The 14,837-nt window shown below is 41.0% G+C and overlaps 1 protein-coding gene across 3 annotated transcripts in view; it reads left to right on the forward strand.

The window, feature by feature from the left end:
• Nucleotides 1–14,837, forward strand: part of CILK1 (ciliogenesis associated kinase 1) — a 60,788-nt gene that overhangs the window by 14,432 nt on the left and 31,519 nt on the right. For all 3 annotated transcript variants that reach the window (XM_030928999.1, XM_030929000.1, XM_010364054.2), the window contains 2 exons: nt 6,445–6,717; nt 9,877–9,931. In XM_030928999.1, coding sequence (XP_030784859.1) covers nt 6,617–6,717; nt 9,877–9,931 — 156 coding nt within the window. In that variant the 5' untranslated portion in view covers nt 6,445–6,616. The remainder of the gene's footprint in view (nt 1–6,444; nt 6,718–9,876; nt 9,932–14,837) is intronic.

The raw sequence follows: 14,837 nt of genomic DNA on the forward strand, positions 1-14,837 counted from the left end.
TTGGGGAAAAATAAAACAACCTTAGAGCTATTTGCTTATTGAGCATCTCCAGTGAGAGGTTTGGTACATACCTCAAATTCAGCGCCCCAGAAAACAGAACCCATATCTCTGTACATTGTCCAAATAACACAAGCACACACATTCGCTATCTCAAACCCATAGTCTCCTGTTGTATCTAAGACTCACCCAGTCCAGTGCCTTTGTTCGGGCCTTCATCATATTTCACCTGGGCTACTGGAGTAACCTCCTAATTAGTCTCTGCGTCTGATCTTGGTATGCTGACATCTATGTAGTCTCCAGAGGGATTTTATTCATGCTGTTTCTCTGCTTTAAAAACTCTGAGAAACTCCCTTCTGTCGGACAAAAATCAGACTCCTGCGTGAGGCCAGGTGCACTCACACCTATAATCCTAGCACTTTGGGAAGCCAAAGTGGGAGGATTGCTTGAGCCCAAAAGTTCGAGACCAACCTGGGCAAAAAAAAAAAAAGACCTCATCTCTTAAAAAAAAAAAAAAAAAAAAAAAAAATCATGCCTCGTAGTGTACACTAAGTACCCCCAGCTACTTGGGAGGCTGAGGTGGGAGGATTACTTGGGCTTAGGAGGTTGAGGCTGCAGTGAGCTGTGATTTTGCGCCACTGTACTTCAGCCTGGGTGACAGAGTGAGACCCTGTCTCAAAAAAATAACAAAACAAAAGCAAAAACAAAAAACTCCTGCATGATACACATACACGTTCATAATTGGGCCCATCCTAACTTTCTAGCTATTTCCTGCAATTTCCCCCTCTGCCCTCCGTTGGACTGATTTTATACCCTAGCCTTGTACTTATCCCTGGTTGCACATCAGACCTGGAAAACTTTCAGAACTCTCAAAGTTCAGCCCCCATCTTGACCTGCTTCTTGGGGCTGGGGCTAGGCGTGAGTAAATGTTAAAGGTTCTCTAGGTGATTCTGTATTCAACCAGGGTGAGAACCACTAGGCTGTGCCTGCCCTCTTGTGAACACACCAAGCTCTTGTATTCACCAACATTTTTACAGTTTCCTCCACTTATAATTTCTTTCTCTCCTTTTCTGCGTAAGAAAACCTTTTTCATTTTTTAATATCTTGATACTACCTCTTCTCTGAAGGATTGTCAGATCTCTCTCCTCCTCCCAAGAGTTGGTTGCTGTCTACTGCATTCTCATAGCAGTTTCTACATTTTTTGTTTATTGGTCAGTTGTGTGTGATTTAAAGGAGAGACCCTAGCCTTATCCATAGCGTGCCCAAGAACCTTGCATAATGCTTAGCATCTCATTAAAGTTTAAATAAAATTATACCATCTGCCATCAATGCTTGAAGAGACACTAGTCTGATCTATTGTATAGTTGTTAGGTAATTAGCTGAAGTAGCATAAGAAATTAGAAAGTAACTACCATGGTGTCGTGAGAGTCATATCTTGCCAGAGTACTTAGATTTTGTTCCTTGATAATATGACAGACTATAACAGGGAGGAATTGTTGGGGTGACTGTGCATTGAATGAATCCAATCTATCTGGATTTCCATGAAGTTCTTAATTCTTTCATAAATAGCTTTCTCAGTGATAATCTAGGAAACCATTGTTCCCATTGTACAATTTAAGTGGATGATGAAGGGACATTAACTATCCAGAAAAGACTTTATTATTAATAACGGATATAAATCAGTAGTATAATGCCATTGCAAAAAGCATGAGGGAAGCCCACGTGCTACTGTAATATAGGTTACTATTAAGTTTTGGTCACTATAGTTCATCAAGGAGATGGAGAAATGAGAAATGTGTGAGGATTCAGAGATGAATGCCAAAGGTAATTAAAGGAGTGGAAAATGCTTTCTCTAAGAAAAGGTCGTGTAATTAAGGCAGGAGAAGGCTGAGAGACATGCTTGATTACTAATTTCATGTGCATAGACATTTTTATCACATGGCTTCTTTATATCCACAGAAAAGTAGGCATGAAGAAATTTGCTTAAATTAGAATATGCAAGTGTTGGTTGGACATGAAGAAAAATATTCTAACTGGATTACAAAATGCAGATCTGATCATGTTAGCCCCTAGTTACAAAACTTGAGGTGACTTCCCATTGTCTCTAGGGCAAAGCCTCCTTTAAACAAAACATTGTTTATCGGTTGGCTGATTTTTTTGATAAATCAAGCTTCCAGTGATTTTTTGTTTTAGGAAGATGACATACAACAATGGTTTGGGAGTCTTAATTTGTTAGAAAGTGAAATAATGAATGATAGAGAATCCATACACAGATGTGTCTCAACTGAGAGTGGGGTTACATCGTAAGTTAAAAAATCATTGTAAAAAATACATTTAATTCACCTAACCTACTGAGCATCATTGTAAGCCTCCCCTGTCTTAAACATGTTCAGAACACTTACATTGGCCTATAGTTGGGCAAAATAATCTAACACAAAGCCCGTTTTATAATAATGCATTGAATAGTTCATGGATATATTGACTACTGCACTGAAAGTGAAAAACAAAATAGTTGTATAGGCACTCGAAATATGATTTCTACTAAATGCATGTAGCTTTGGTGCCGTTGTAAAGTCAAAATATCATAAGTCAAACCATCATAAGTTGAGGACTGTGTGTATGCTACATGAAAAAAATAGTTGAAGATAAATATTAAGAAGAAAAAGGGGAAAACAAATGCAGAGCCAAAACTGCTTGTGCTGTGGTCCAAATGTACTTTTTGGGTTAAAGCACAGCCTGAATCCAATCTATTCCATAATACAGTAATCATGAAGTGAAGGAACCATGGTATATCACAGTGTTCTGTCCTCTCAACAAGTTGTATTGAATAAGTCTGCATTTGTATATTTTGATCTAAAATAAAACATTTAAGATGCTTGTATCTTTTAAAAATTTCCCTTCTACCATTTTAGGGATAATTGAAATTTTTAATCTGTAATAATTTTAAATTTACATAAATTGCAAGAATACTAAAAGAATACCCATACATCTTATCTTAGTCTGCTTGGGCTACCATATATAACATAATATCAAAGACTGGGTATCTTAACAGAAATTTATTTTTTTCACAGTTCTGGAGGCTGGAGAGACTAAGATCAAATGGTTTGGTTTCTAGTGAGGGCTGTCTTCCTGGCTTTTAGATGGCTGCCTTTTTCCTGTGTCCTCGTGGTAGGGGGTGTGGGGGAAATTTGGAGGAGGGATATCATTCAGTCCATAGCATACCGTTTACCCAGATTTACCTGTTGTTAACATGTTACCCCATTTGTTCTGCCCGCAATGCACATAAAAATTTTGTTCTACCCACTTGAGAATAAATTGCATACATCATGGTCCTTTAACTGTAAACCCCTCAGAGTGTATTTCCTAAGAATGAAACTACGTTCTTTCTGAATCACAGGACAGTAACTACAGCTACAGTAACTTTAACACAGATAAATATTTTTATCTAATATACTGTCCATGGTTTCAGGATGAAACTGTTCCACCTCAGATCATCAGGCGTTAGTGTCCTAAGGAGCATGCAACCTAGATCCCTTCCATGGGCAGTTCACAATAGGGTTCATGCTTCTGTGAGAATCTAATGCCGCCGCCGCTGATCTGACAGGAGGTGGAGCTCAGGCAATACTGCTCACTCATCCATGGCTCTCCTCCTGCTGTGTGACCTAGCTCCTAACAGGCCACAGACTGGTTCACAGCCCTGGGTTTGGGGACCCCTGCTTTATAGCATTTTCTTCTCCAGTGCAGATTCCAGTCAAAACCTGTATTTTAAAAAATGGCATCTGGGTTCCTCCATAAACAAAACTCTGCCAACTCTTTCTACAAGCTCCCCGTTTCCCACCCCCTAATTTCAAGCCCCTGTCTCTTAGTTTCTGCTTCTTGGAGTACTAGAATCCCATTTGCCCTACAAAACACCTGCTTTTCTCTTTTTTAAGATAATCTTTTACGAAGATTTTTTCTGCCCTCCCTAAGCCCAGATGGAATTGACCCAGCTGGAAACCAAGAGGGCTTTCTCCTTAATTCCCCTCCACATCTTGTGCCCTAAGCGTACTGGAAATATCTTAGTTTGTATTCATGAGTGGTACATATCTGCTTCCCCCTTCCCATCCACACCCCATCCCCTGCCAGGAGACTCTAAGCTCTTTAAAAGAAGGGACCATATTTTATTGGTCTTTGTATCCTCAGAGCTTAAAGATAGGATCTGTCACACAGAATGTACTTTATAAATATTTATTAGTCATCAATGGAATACATCACCCTAAAGAGCTGCTGAAGGAGGTTGTAGGGAGTCTGATCCTGAAGAGTTTCAAGAAGGAAAATGCCCCTCCAACCAGTGGTTCTAGGGGAAAGGGAATGAGCGCAGGGTGGGTAGAGCGGGGCTTGATCTCTAAGCTTGTTTGATTCTGTGATAAAGCATGGTGAAATCAGGCAGGACCTTTATATTTCTTAAGATTTTTCAAGCTCACACACAGCTTTCAGGAGAATGTAGTCTAGATTTATTTATTTATTTATTTTATTTAAGAAAATTCTTTTGAGACCGAGTCTCACTCTGTTACCCAGGCTGGTGTGCAGTGGCGTGATCTTGGCTGACTGCAGTCTGTGCCTCCTGTGTTCAAGCGATTCTCCTGCCCCAGCCTCCCGAGTAGTTGGGACTACAGGCACATGCCACCACGCCTGGCTAATTTTTGTGTTTTTAGCAGAGACGGGGTTTCACCATGTTGGCCAGGCTGGTCTCAAATTCCTGACCTCAGCCTCCTAAAGTGCTGGGATTACAGTCATGAGCCACCGCGCCCAGGCCTATTTTTAAATTTTTAATCTTGAACTAATTTTAGACTTACAGAAAACTTGCAAAAATAGTACAGAGTTCCTAGAAACCCTTCACCCCACTTTCCCTAATATTAATAGCTTACATAACCATAGAACAATGATCAAAACCAGGAAATTAGCATTGGCACAATACTACTAACAACAGATCTTACCAACTTTTTCACTAGTGTCCTTTTCTATTCCAGGGTCCTGTCAAGGATCCCACATTGCATTTAGTTGGCATGTCTGCTTAATTGCCTCCAATCTCTGACAAATCTTTAGTCTGTCCTTGTCTTTTGTGATCTGGACACTTTGTAGGAGTAGTAGTCACTTTACATTATTACTACAGTTTCTTTATTATAGGCAGCCTGAATTATATAAATGAAAAATCAGTGACATTATTTTTAAGACACAAACTGAATGACTTTAAAAGGAGCACACCCTGCACATAGGCCTTGAATTCCTAGTTCTTTGTTTGGCTTCTGAATGTCTAGTAGTGATAATAATACCATTGATGCTGGGCCACACGTAGTTCATGGAACACACATAAGTTCTCTATCAGGAAAACTTTAGTTTAGCATTTCTTAGCTTTTGTATGTTTACATTGTTAATTGTAGCTCAAGTGTATAGAACACAGTATATTTAGCAGAAATTTTCATAGCTTGACAATTTTCATCGACCACAGTTATCTCTCAGTGTTTGCCCAGAATGGTTAGTCAGCAGAAAAGCATTGAATTGGAGCTGATTCATTTCTGAGTCAGTGACAAATTTACTTTCCAAGCATAATATCTCTAGTTGTATAAGAAATTATAAAAGAGCATTATTTAGACCAAGGGTTAGTGAACTGTGTAAAGGGCAACGTAGTCAATACACTAAGTCCTCATTTAACCTATCAGTAGGTTCTTTGGAAACTGCAACTTTATGCCAAACAACATATAACAAAACCAATTTTGCCATAGGCTAATTGATATAAACAAGAGTTAAGTTCCTACAGCATATTTCTGGTCATAAAAACATCACCAAACTTCTAAATAAAGACTAAAACACTTTGAATATTAAACATTGGAATAAATGTAAGTTATAAATACTTTTAAGAAAGATTTAAAAAAAAAAGGTAAGGTAATTATTACCTGCTTATTCCAGTTTACAGTTGTGGGTGGTAAACCTAAGCCTATCCCAGCAGCTTAGGGCCCAGAGTGGGAACCAACCCTAGACAGACACCAGTTGCAGGGCACATTCACACACACACCCCCTACACTCACTCAGGCCTGGGACAGTATAGACATACCAGTTCACCTAGTGTGCACCTCTTTGGAATGTGGAATGTGGAGCACCTGGAGAAAACCCACACAGACACAGGGAGAATGTGGAAGCTCCACATGGACAGCAGCCCCAGCTGGGAATCAAGTTTTTTTCCCTCATCAACATTATAACGAAATAACACTGTTCCAAAACCTGCTGTACTTTGGGCTTTGCAGGCTATACAGCATCACACAACTATTCAGCTCTGCTGTTGTAGTCATGAATGGTATGCAAGCATGTGGGTATGACTGTTCAATAAAACACAGATTTAGACTTATAAAAATACATATACTCAAAATGTATATATTAGCATTTATCCTTGTCTCTCATTTTTCTCTGCAGGCAGAAGACTGATTTTTGAAAATATGTATTTGGGAGATAGTCACGTCCTATTGAATACCTTGTGCTGGTGCTGCCATCGAAAAATCTGGTTACATTCTGGGGAGGACTGCTACCACTGCAGGACTGAACCGCTTCGGCCGTGAGATGAGTGTCTGGCCTGAGCAGGCACACCATGAATAGATACACAACAATCAGGCAGCTCGGGGATGGAACCTATGGTTCCGTGCTACTGGGAAGAAGCATTGAGTCTGGGGAGCTGATTGCTATTAAAAAGTAAGTTTGATCCTTCACTACTGTGATAATTTTATCTCTACCCTCACCATTTCCCGTCTTTGAAACAGTTCTAAAGGGGAGTGGATGGGATGCCTGGAGAAGAACCTTAGATAATGATTGCCGTGGGTTAGATGATTATTGATTCTGTAACACTCATGTTAGAGGTATTAAAAACATTTCCACTTTAGATTTACTACTTTGCACATAGTAAAAGTACTTGTTATCAAAGTGTTTTCTCATATTGTGAGGTAGTAACAAGCAGGTTAATAAACATCATTTTACATGAGAGGAAACTGAAACTCCAAGAAATTAAGTGACTTCGTTTGGGCCATCTACATGTGTGTGGTGGTCTGGTGACTGCTGTCTCTTTCCCTCTGCCCCCTTTGCCCTTCACAGCCTGAGTCCAGACACACTGTATTAGTTATCTGTTGTTGTGTAACAATTTACTCCAAGACTTGGTTGTTTAAAATAACACACATTTATTATCTCAGTTTCTCTGGGTCAGGAGTCTGAACACAGCTTAGCTAAGTTCTTTGCCTCAGTATCTCTCATGAGGCTGTAGTCAAGGTGTTGGCCAAGGCTGGGGTCTCATCCAAAGGTTGGACTGGGGAAGAATCCACTCCTGGGCTCATTTTGTGATTGTGGGTTGATCTGTGGGTTGTTGGCCTGAGGGCCTCAGTTCCCTGCTGGCTGTTAGCGGGAGGCTGCCCTCAGTTCCTTGCCATGTGGGCCTCTAAAGAGCAGCTTACAACATGGCAATTTGCTGCATCAAGACATGGGGGTCAAGAAGGCAATGAGAGACTTGTAGTAAGATGGAAGTCGTATCTTGCTTTTGTAAATTAATCACAGAAGTGACATCCTTGTCAAATTGCTATATTTTGTTGGTTAGAAGCAAGTTGTCGAAGGAGAGGGGGTTCTAAAAGGCTCTGGGTAGCAGGAGGTGGGAGTCTCTGGGAACCACATTGGAGACTGCCACAACCATCTCTATCCAGTTGCCTTGTCAGCATCTATATTTGGATGCCCGGCAGACATTTCAAACTCACCATGCCCAAAACTACACTCATATTTAGCATATTCTCTCACTCATACGCCAAATTTGTTTCTTCTTCAGTGTTCCCTATTTCAATAATTGGCACTATACCCTCAAAACCTGGGAGTCCTCCTGCCTTCCCTCCCCATTATGCCTCACCTTTAGTCATCTAGTCCTGTGAATTCTACATAATATTTATGTGACCCACCTACTTCTGTATATTCCCACTGCTAACCTCCATTCAACCCATTACCATTTGCCTCCTCCACCATGAGGTCCTCCGCGCCACTAGGGCTCCTGGCTTTTTTTCCCCCTATTCATATCAGACCAAAGGGATTATTTTAAACATACAACTTCAATCATCTAAAACTGCTTGACCAAGTGTTCTTTGTGTTCCATGAACATATCCCTTGCTCCCACCTGATGTCAGTGCAGTTGTAGTGCACAGCTCTATGCCTATGCCAGCACCCCACCCCAAGTGCATGTGGGAGACTTTCAACCAACGTGCATTCTGTCCAGCTCCTTAAAAGGTTCCCAGCAGGTCTGAGCCAGTTGCCAACCTTGTTACTGACTTACTCATATACCCGTTATTGGGTTCCCTACCTCTCTTTTCTCAGTTTCCTGCTCCTTGCCCTGCTTCCTGGAATCACCTCCCAAGTAAACTATCTGCACCCAAGTTCTTGCCCAGGCTCTGCTTTTGGAGGAATCCAAACTAAGACAGCTTCCAATGTCTTCCTGTCCGTTTTAGGATGAAGCCCCAAATGTTTAATGTGACCTACAAATTGCTGCATCATTTGGCTGAGCCACTGCTCCCTTCAGGTTCACTTTTATAGGCTCTTTTCCTTTCTTCACAACACTTGGTACAGAAAATTATTGTCTACCTTCCTGCCATGATATCAGTTTCATGAGGGATGTCTTTCTCATCATTGTCTCTCCAGTGCCTGACAAAACACCTACTGTACCACATAGCAGGGGCTAAATAATATTTGGGGCATGAATAAAGGATTTGATCACTCTACCAGGAGACAGTGTGGCAAGGACAGAGTGAACTGGAGAGATGGGAAGTTTGTTACTGGCCAGCAGTGAGACCTCGGGAAAAGTCCTGTACCTTCTCTATTTCTCAGTTTCCTCAGCTGTCCTGTCTGTTTCACAGGGCTGCTATAAGACAAATGAGACAATGTGACTGAAATGCACTGAAAAATATAACCTTGAAACCTGGATTTCTGATTAACTCATGGAGTTTTCTTTTCTCCACTCAGGCTCTAGACCAGGGGTTGGCAAACTTTCTCTATGAAGGGCCAGGCTGTAAATATTTTAAGCTTCACAGGCCATATGGTCTCTTGCAGCTACTCAGTTCTGCCGTTGTAGTTCGAAAGCAGCCACAGGCAGTATATAAATGAATGAGTACGGTAGTGTTCCAATAAAATTTCACTTACAGAGACTGGAATTTGAATTTCACACAATTTTCACATCGTGAAATATTATTCTTCTTTTGACTTGTCCCCCAATTTAAAAAGGTAAATGTCGTTCTTAGCTCATGGCTGTACAGAAACAGATGGGGAGGTTTTGGCCCATGGGTCATAGTTTGCTGACTCCTGCACTAGAGGGTCTAGAACTCTGCTGTCTAGTGTGATAGCAAGTAGCCATATGTGGCATTTAAATTTAAATTTAATTAAAATTAAAATTGAGTTCCCACATGGTTCTAGCCACATGCCAAGTGCTCGGTAGCCACATTTATCTGGTGGCTACCATCCTGGACAGCACAGAACAGTTTCATCAATATAGAAAGTTCTACTGAACAGCTCTGGTCTAGATAGAATAAGCCTGAGAAAGTTCCTTCCAGGGCAAGGTTAACTGGTTAGTGTAGAGCAAGACACTAGTCCAGGCCTCTCTGGACTGCACCACACCACTGCTACTGGCAAAGTTTGTGACTTAGGATTGATTATTGCATTGCCATTTGAAAATAAATGCTAGTTTGGGATAGTATAATACTGGGTAGAAATTTAAACCCACTTTAAGTCCTGTTAATTAGGTTCAGAAGGAAAGCATTTTTCTAAAAGCAAAGTTTAATCTATTACTGAGAGTAAGTAATAGATTTTTGTGCTGTTTGTCCCTTTCTTCTCTTCTAGAATGAAAAGAAAGTTTTATTCCTGGGAGGAATGCATGAACCTTCGGGAGGTTAAGGTATTTATTAATATACCAAGGAATAATTTATGGATGATTAAAATAGCTTTGTACATGCTTAGATTTATAGTTGATATAGTCATTTCGTTTGAATTTTTTCACTAATGCTGGAAAGGGAGGCAAATGATAACATTATAGCTGAAGCAGAAGATTATGATGTAATTGTATATACTGTTATTAGAAAGCTTTCATCTTTAATGGATCTCTTATATCAATATATTTCAATATAAAGAAGTTGAATATGTTGATTTAGTGAATTATTATTGCCTAATTATTTTCTTAATTATTAACATAAAGGAAAATCTATTTGTTGAGTGTTTTTCCCTAAACATAATAGCAGTACTTACTTCAGTTTCTTGCTCTAATAATTTGCACTCCACTTTCTGTGAGGAAATTCATTGATCAAGGTACACCCATGTCAAGCATTGTGGAGCACAGATCTTTACTTTTATTCAGCCTTCTGACTGGATTCACTATTCTCCTTTCCCCCTGTACCTTCTTCTATTGATTTGGTTCCAATTTTTCTCTCTGTCAGAGTAGATTGACCACATTGAGTTTTACATGCATAATTCTCTTCCTTGTGCAGTGGAGTGGCGCTTCATCTAATTTTAGTCTTCTCACCCAGCCCTGTTTGAAATACCTAACAGAATATTGAAAAACACCCTTTCTTTTTCTCCAAAGGAGTCCTGTACATGGAAGTGGGGTTACAAGTCTAAAGCAGGGATCGGCAAATGTTTTCTGTAAAGGGCCAGATAGTCAGTATTTTATGCTTCTAGGACCAAAAGGTCACATTGAAGATGTTGTATAGATACGTGTGTAACAAGAGCAAAAACAAATTTCCATAACATTTTTATTCATAAAATATAAAATTTAATAATAATTTAGTATAATTTTCTGTATTAGAGGTCTTCCAATGAGAAGAATGATATTCTTTTTGAGAGGACATAATATTTAACTTAATTGGAGTTCAAAGTTAGTGTTCCCTATCATCAAACTGATGACAACCGTTCATTTATAAAAGTATTCTTTTTTATCTTTTTTGGGCTGGGTGTGGTGGCTCACACCTGTAATCCCAGCACTTTGGGAGGCTGAAGCAGGTGGATCACTTGAGGTCAGGAGTTCGAGACCAGCCTAGCCAACACGGTGAAACCCCATCTCTACTAAATATACAAAAATTAGCCAGGTGTTATGGTGGGCACCTGTAATTCCAGCTACTCAGGAAGCTGAGGCTTGAACCCGGGAGGTGGAGGTTGCAGTGAGCTGAGATTGTGCTACTGCTCTAGCCTGGGTGACAGAGCAAGACTCAGTCTCAAAAAAACAAAAACAAAAATATTCTTAGCTTGTGGACCATACAAAAACATGTGGTGGGCTGGATTTCACCCATGGGACATGGTTTGCCAACCTCTGTTCTAGAGAATAAAAGTTCAAGATGATCCAAAAACATCAGATATAAAAAAACAAACATCAGAGATAAAAAAACAAAGATAATCCAAGGACATTTTCTCTGTGACATGAAGTTCTGAGAGGTATCCATGGCTTGGATGTTAAACCTTTATTTTTCCATACAGCTAATTGTATATTAGTTCTATTGCAAAAGAGATTACTCATATAAACCAGTTTAGAAAAACTGTGGGCACATAGCATCTTAGGAAGCAAGTGACTGCCTCAGCAAGGTAGTTGAAGAAACTGCTCCTCTAGCTGATGACCACCAGACAACTCTCACTCTTTTTCCTTGCCTGCACAGATGCCACATCGGCTGCCAACTGGGATCCTCCCCACCCCCACACCCCCGCGCTTGTTAAGCCTCACACAGACTTAGCAGCACTGGGCTACAGCCTAACCCTGAACACGGGAGGGAAGGCGGAAGCGGGTAGAAAGGAGGCACCTTACAAGATTCCTCATCCCTTCCTCCTTGCTGAGGTCCTTCTTTTGTGCCTACTGACTCAGAAGGGGAAGGGAAAGGAAGGTCACTGAAGGCCTCTTGTCACTATCATTTCTCATTTCCTGCCAGCTGCTTCATTCCAGCAGCAGAGGGAACTGAAGGGAAATCCTGGGTACTCACCGCATCACTGTTCCTTCTTCATTTCCTTTCTCCTTGCTTCTGCCTGTCTGTACATTTCCACGTCTGCTCGTGAAGACCCTGTGGACTTCAGGGAGATTCTGCACCTGACGGCCACGGCAGGGAGAGGAATCCCTGCTCCTGTGATGTTATGTGGGAATGGCACCTGGTGCTATTTTTCTTAGAAGGATAGCCTTACATGGCACTATGCTATTCTACACACCATCTTGAAACCATAGGCTGCCTATATTCTGCCTACTGTGTTCCTTTGCTGTTTCGGTTTTTTTTAACCATCTTAATTTTTTATGTCGGTAGGTTCTTGCTCCAACAATTTCCCCCTCCTTCCCATATCTTTAAACTCTTTTTTTTCCACCCGCTCGTTCTCTTTAGTCTATAAATGTGCCCACCATTCTCTCTAACCCAAAAAAGTCCCAAGCCCCTCTCCCCTTGAGTTTCTACCTCTTTCCTTTTCTTACATTACCTTCCAAACTTCTTTCTTCAGTGCAGCTTTCCCACACCCCAGTTACTTTTCAACCTCCTGGAGTCAGGCATCTCCCTCTGCAACTCTACTTAGGGCAGCAGATTCACCAGAAGAACTCAGCAGGTATATACCCTGCGTCCAAATGGTTTGCCCCCTGCCCACTTCTCCAGCCAAAGTCTTACAGATGAGTCTCCCTCAGAACCAAATTAGGTTGATTCTCATCCTTCATCCCCCAGACAGAGTCCTCCACTCAGTTTCCATGCCTCAGCTGCAGTGGGCTTCCCTCCTGACATGCCCTCTTCCTCCCAGCAAGCTCATCCAGGTGTCACTCTTCCTTCAAGTCACATCTCGGTTATGCTCCCACTGACCACTCAGGGTTTGCTGATTACTCCTTGACACATCTCTGATGGCCCTTGTTTCTGTCATTCCCTTGGCACTTAATATGATCTTTCTTATTTTATTAGATGTATTTTGTATCCATGTCCTGACTTTCCAATTAGGTTGTTTGCCTCTTAAGAAAAAGCACTGCATCTTAAGCCTCAGTATACCTGGGTGCCCAGTACATTGTTGTTTTAATAGTTAGAAACTGTTGATCAGTCCCTGATGTGGACAACACTGGTAATATCCAACTGAAAGCTTCATCCATGAGGATAAACAGTCCCCATTTGGACTGTTGATCAGGCTTAATTTCCTACTTCTGCTTCTCCACTCTGACACAACTGACCTGCCTCTATCTCTGCTTTGGAATCCTTTCCTGAGCCAAAATAAGATGCTTCTTTGGAAATACATCTTCATAAAGCCAGTCACATGACATCCCCCACACAAAATTACTTCTTCTTATTTTAATCTACTATGGACTTTCTTGTTCATGAGCCTCACCTAGAAACAAGAGCTGTGAGCTGCTGTAGAGTTGGGCCAGTAATTCATGGCTCCAAACACACTTCAGGCCAGGAGCTGGAGGCATCCCACTCCTTGCCTAGAATTCTCTCCCAGAAAAGCTTTAAAACCACTTCGTTTTCCACTGAATGAATTTTCCCCAAGGCTGCTCATCCACTAGCTACCTCAGGCATGCTTGTGATGCGTTTTAAGCAAACAGGCATAAAAGATAGCTGCGATCACTGAGAGTTTAGTGAATACTTACAAGTTAAGCAATGTTTATATTTGTTACTCATGGAGAACCAGGAATCCAACTCAACTAAAAGAAGTAATCAGCCCCTTTGGTCCATACTAGAAGGATCTAGCAAAACAATTGACCAAAACAGCTGAGGATTCCCTGCCAGAGAAGTATCTTGGCAGGAACTATTCTTCTGGCAAGGAAGCTCCAGAGAGTCTTATTTTGTTCTCTTTTACCGACCATATTTCATCTCTCTTGCCAGCTGCTTGAAGTAACTGATCATATTACACATTCCCAAGCTTTGAACCCTGGGTACTTTATCACTGAGTGTTCTTCTAGATGAGGATATTCGTTTTAACACTTTCCTCTTCACATGTTTTCTTTGTTTTATAAAAAAGGATGTTCTTTTTAGTGAAATTCAAAGATAGCAACTTAATATTGGACTCCCTTCTCTATGTATGAGGAAAGGGCTATTTTAATTAAAGGACTCACCTCACTGGCCAAAGTGACACTTGGAGGCTTTCATGAAGGAGACAGTCGATCAGATTCTGACTATCCAAACCAATAGTTTTTAGGTGTGTCTGCTGTACAAGAACAGGGATGCTGCTCACTAATACAGAAGTGATTGGTTCACTATCAACAGAACTAAGGATACATACAGAAAACAGTGTGCACATGGCTATACTCACATGTATGCATGTGTTCAGGAAGACAAAAGGTACATATGTGTGAAGATGAGTAATCAGAAGGCCATGCACCATTTTCTGAGCCACCCTCTAATTCCTCATCCACTGCCTGACTTTTTGCCTTTGTTCTTGGAAGCAGAGGGATTTCTCTTGTCTTACTGCAGGGTCCTTCCGTCTCCTTCTGGTCCTCTGTAACTCAAACTCACATTGTAAGAAGAAGTGCTCTATGCCTCGTGGACACACACATGAGTCCGACAAAAGTCAAGAGAAGCAGGCCATCAACCCTTTGTCATTTTGAACAATTTCCTATTCAAAGTGTCTGCAGCCTATTAGCTGGTGATCTCAGCCCAACACAGCTGCATTCTCCAGTGCTAGAAAAATCTAAGCTTCTTTTATTGATTCCCCTCTGGCTACTTCCACAGCCTAAATTCTATCATCTGGAGGGGGTGGGCCCAAAATAGCCCTGATACATTGCCTGGTGCTGGGGGCAGCTAGAAATACCAGTTACGGGTCGAATATGTACTTTTTGTCAGTTCATTGAAGTAGTTTTTCTATATAAGGTTACT

Source organism: Rhinopithecus roxellana, chromosome 4 (genome assembly GCF_007565055.1).
Source record: "Rhinopithecus roxellana isolate Shanxi Qingling chromosome 4, ASM756505v1, whole genome shotgun sequence".
Taxonomy (NCBI): Eukaryota; Metazoa; Chordata; class Mammalia; order Primates; family Cercopithecidae; genus Rhinopithecus; species Rhinopithecus roxellana.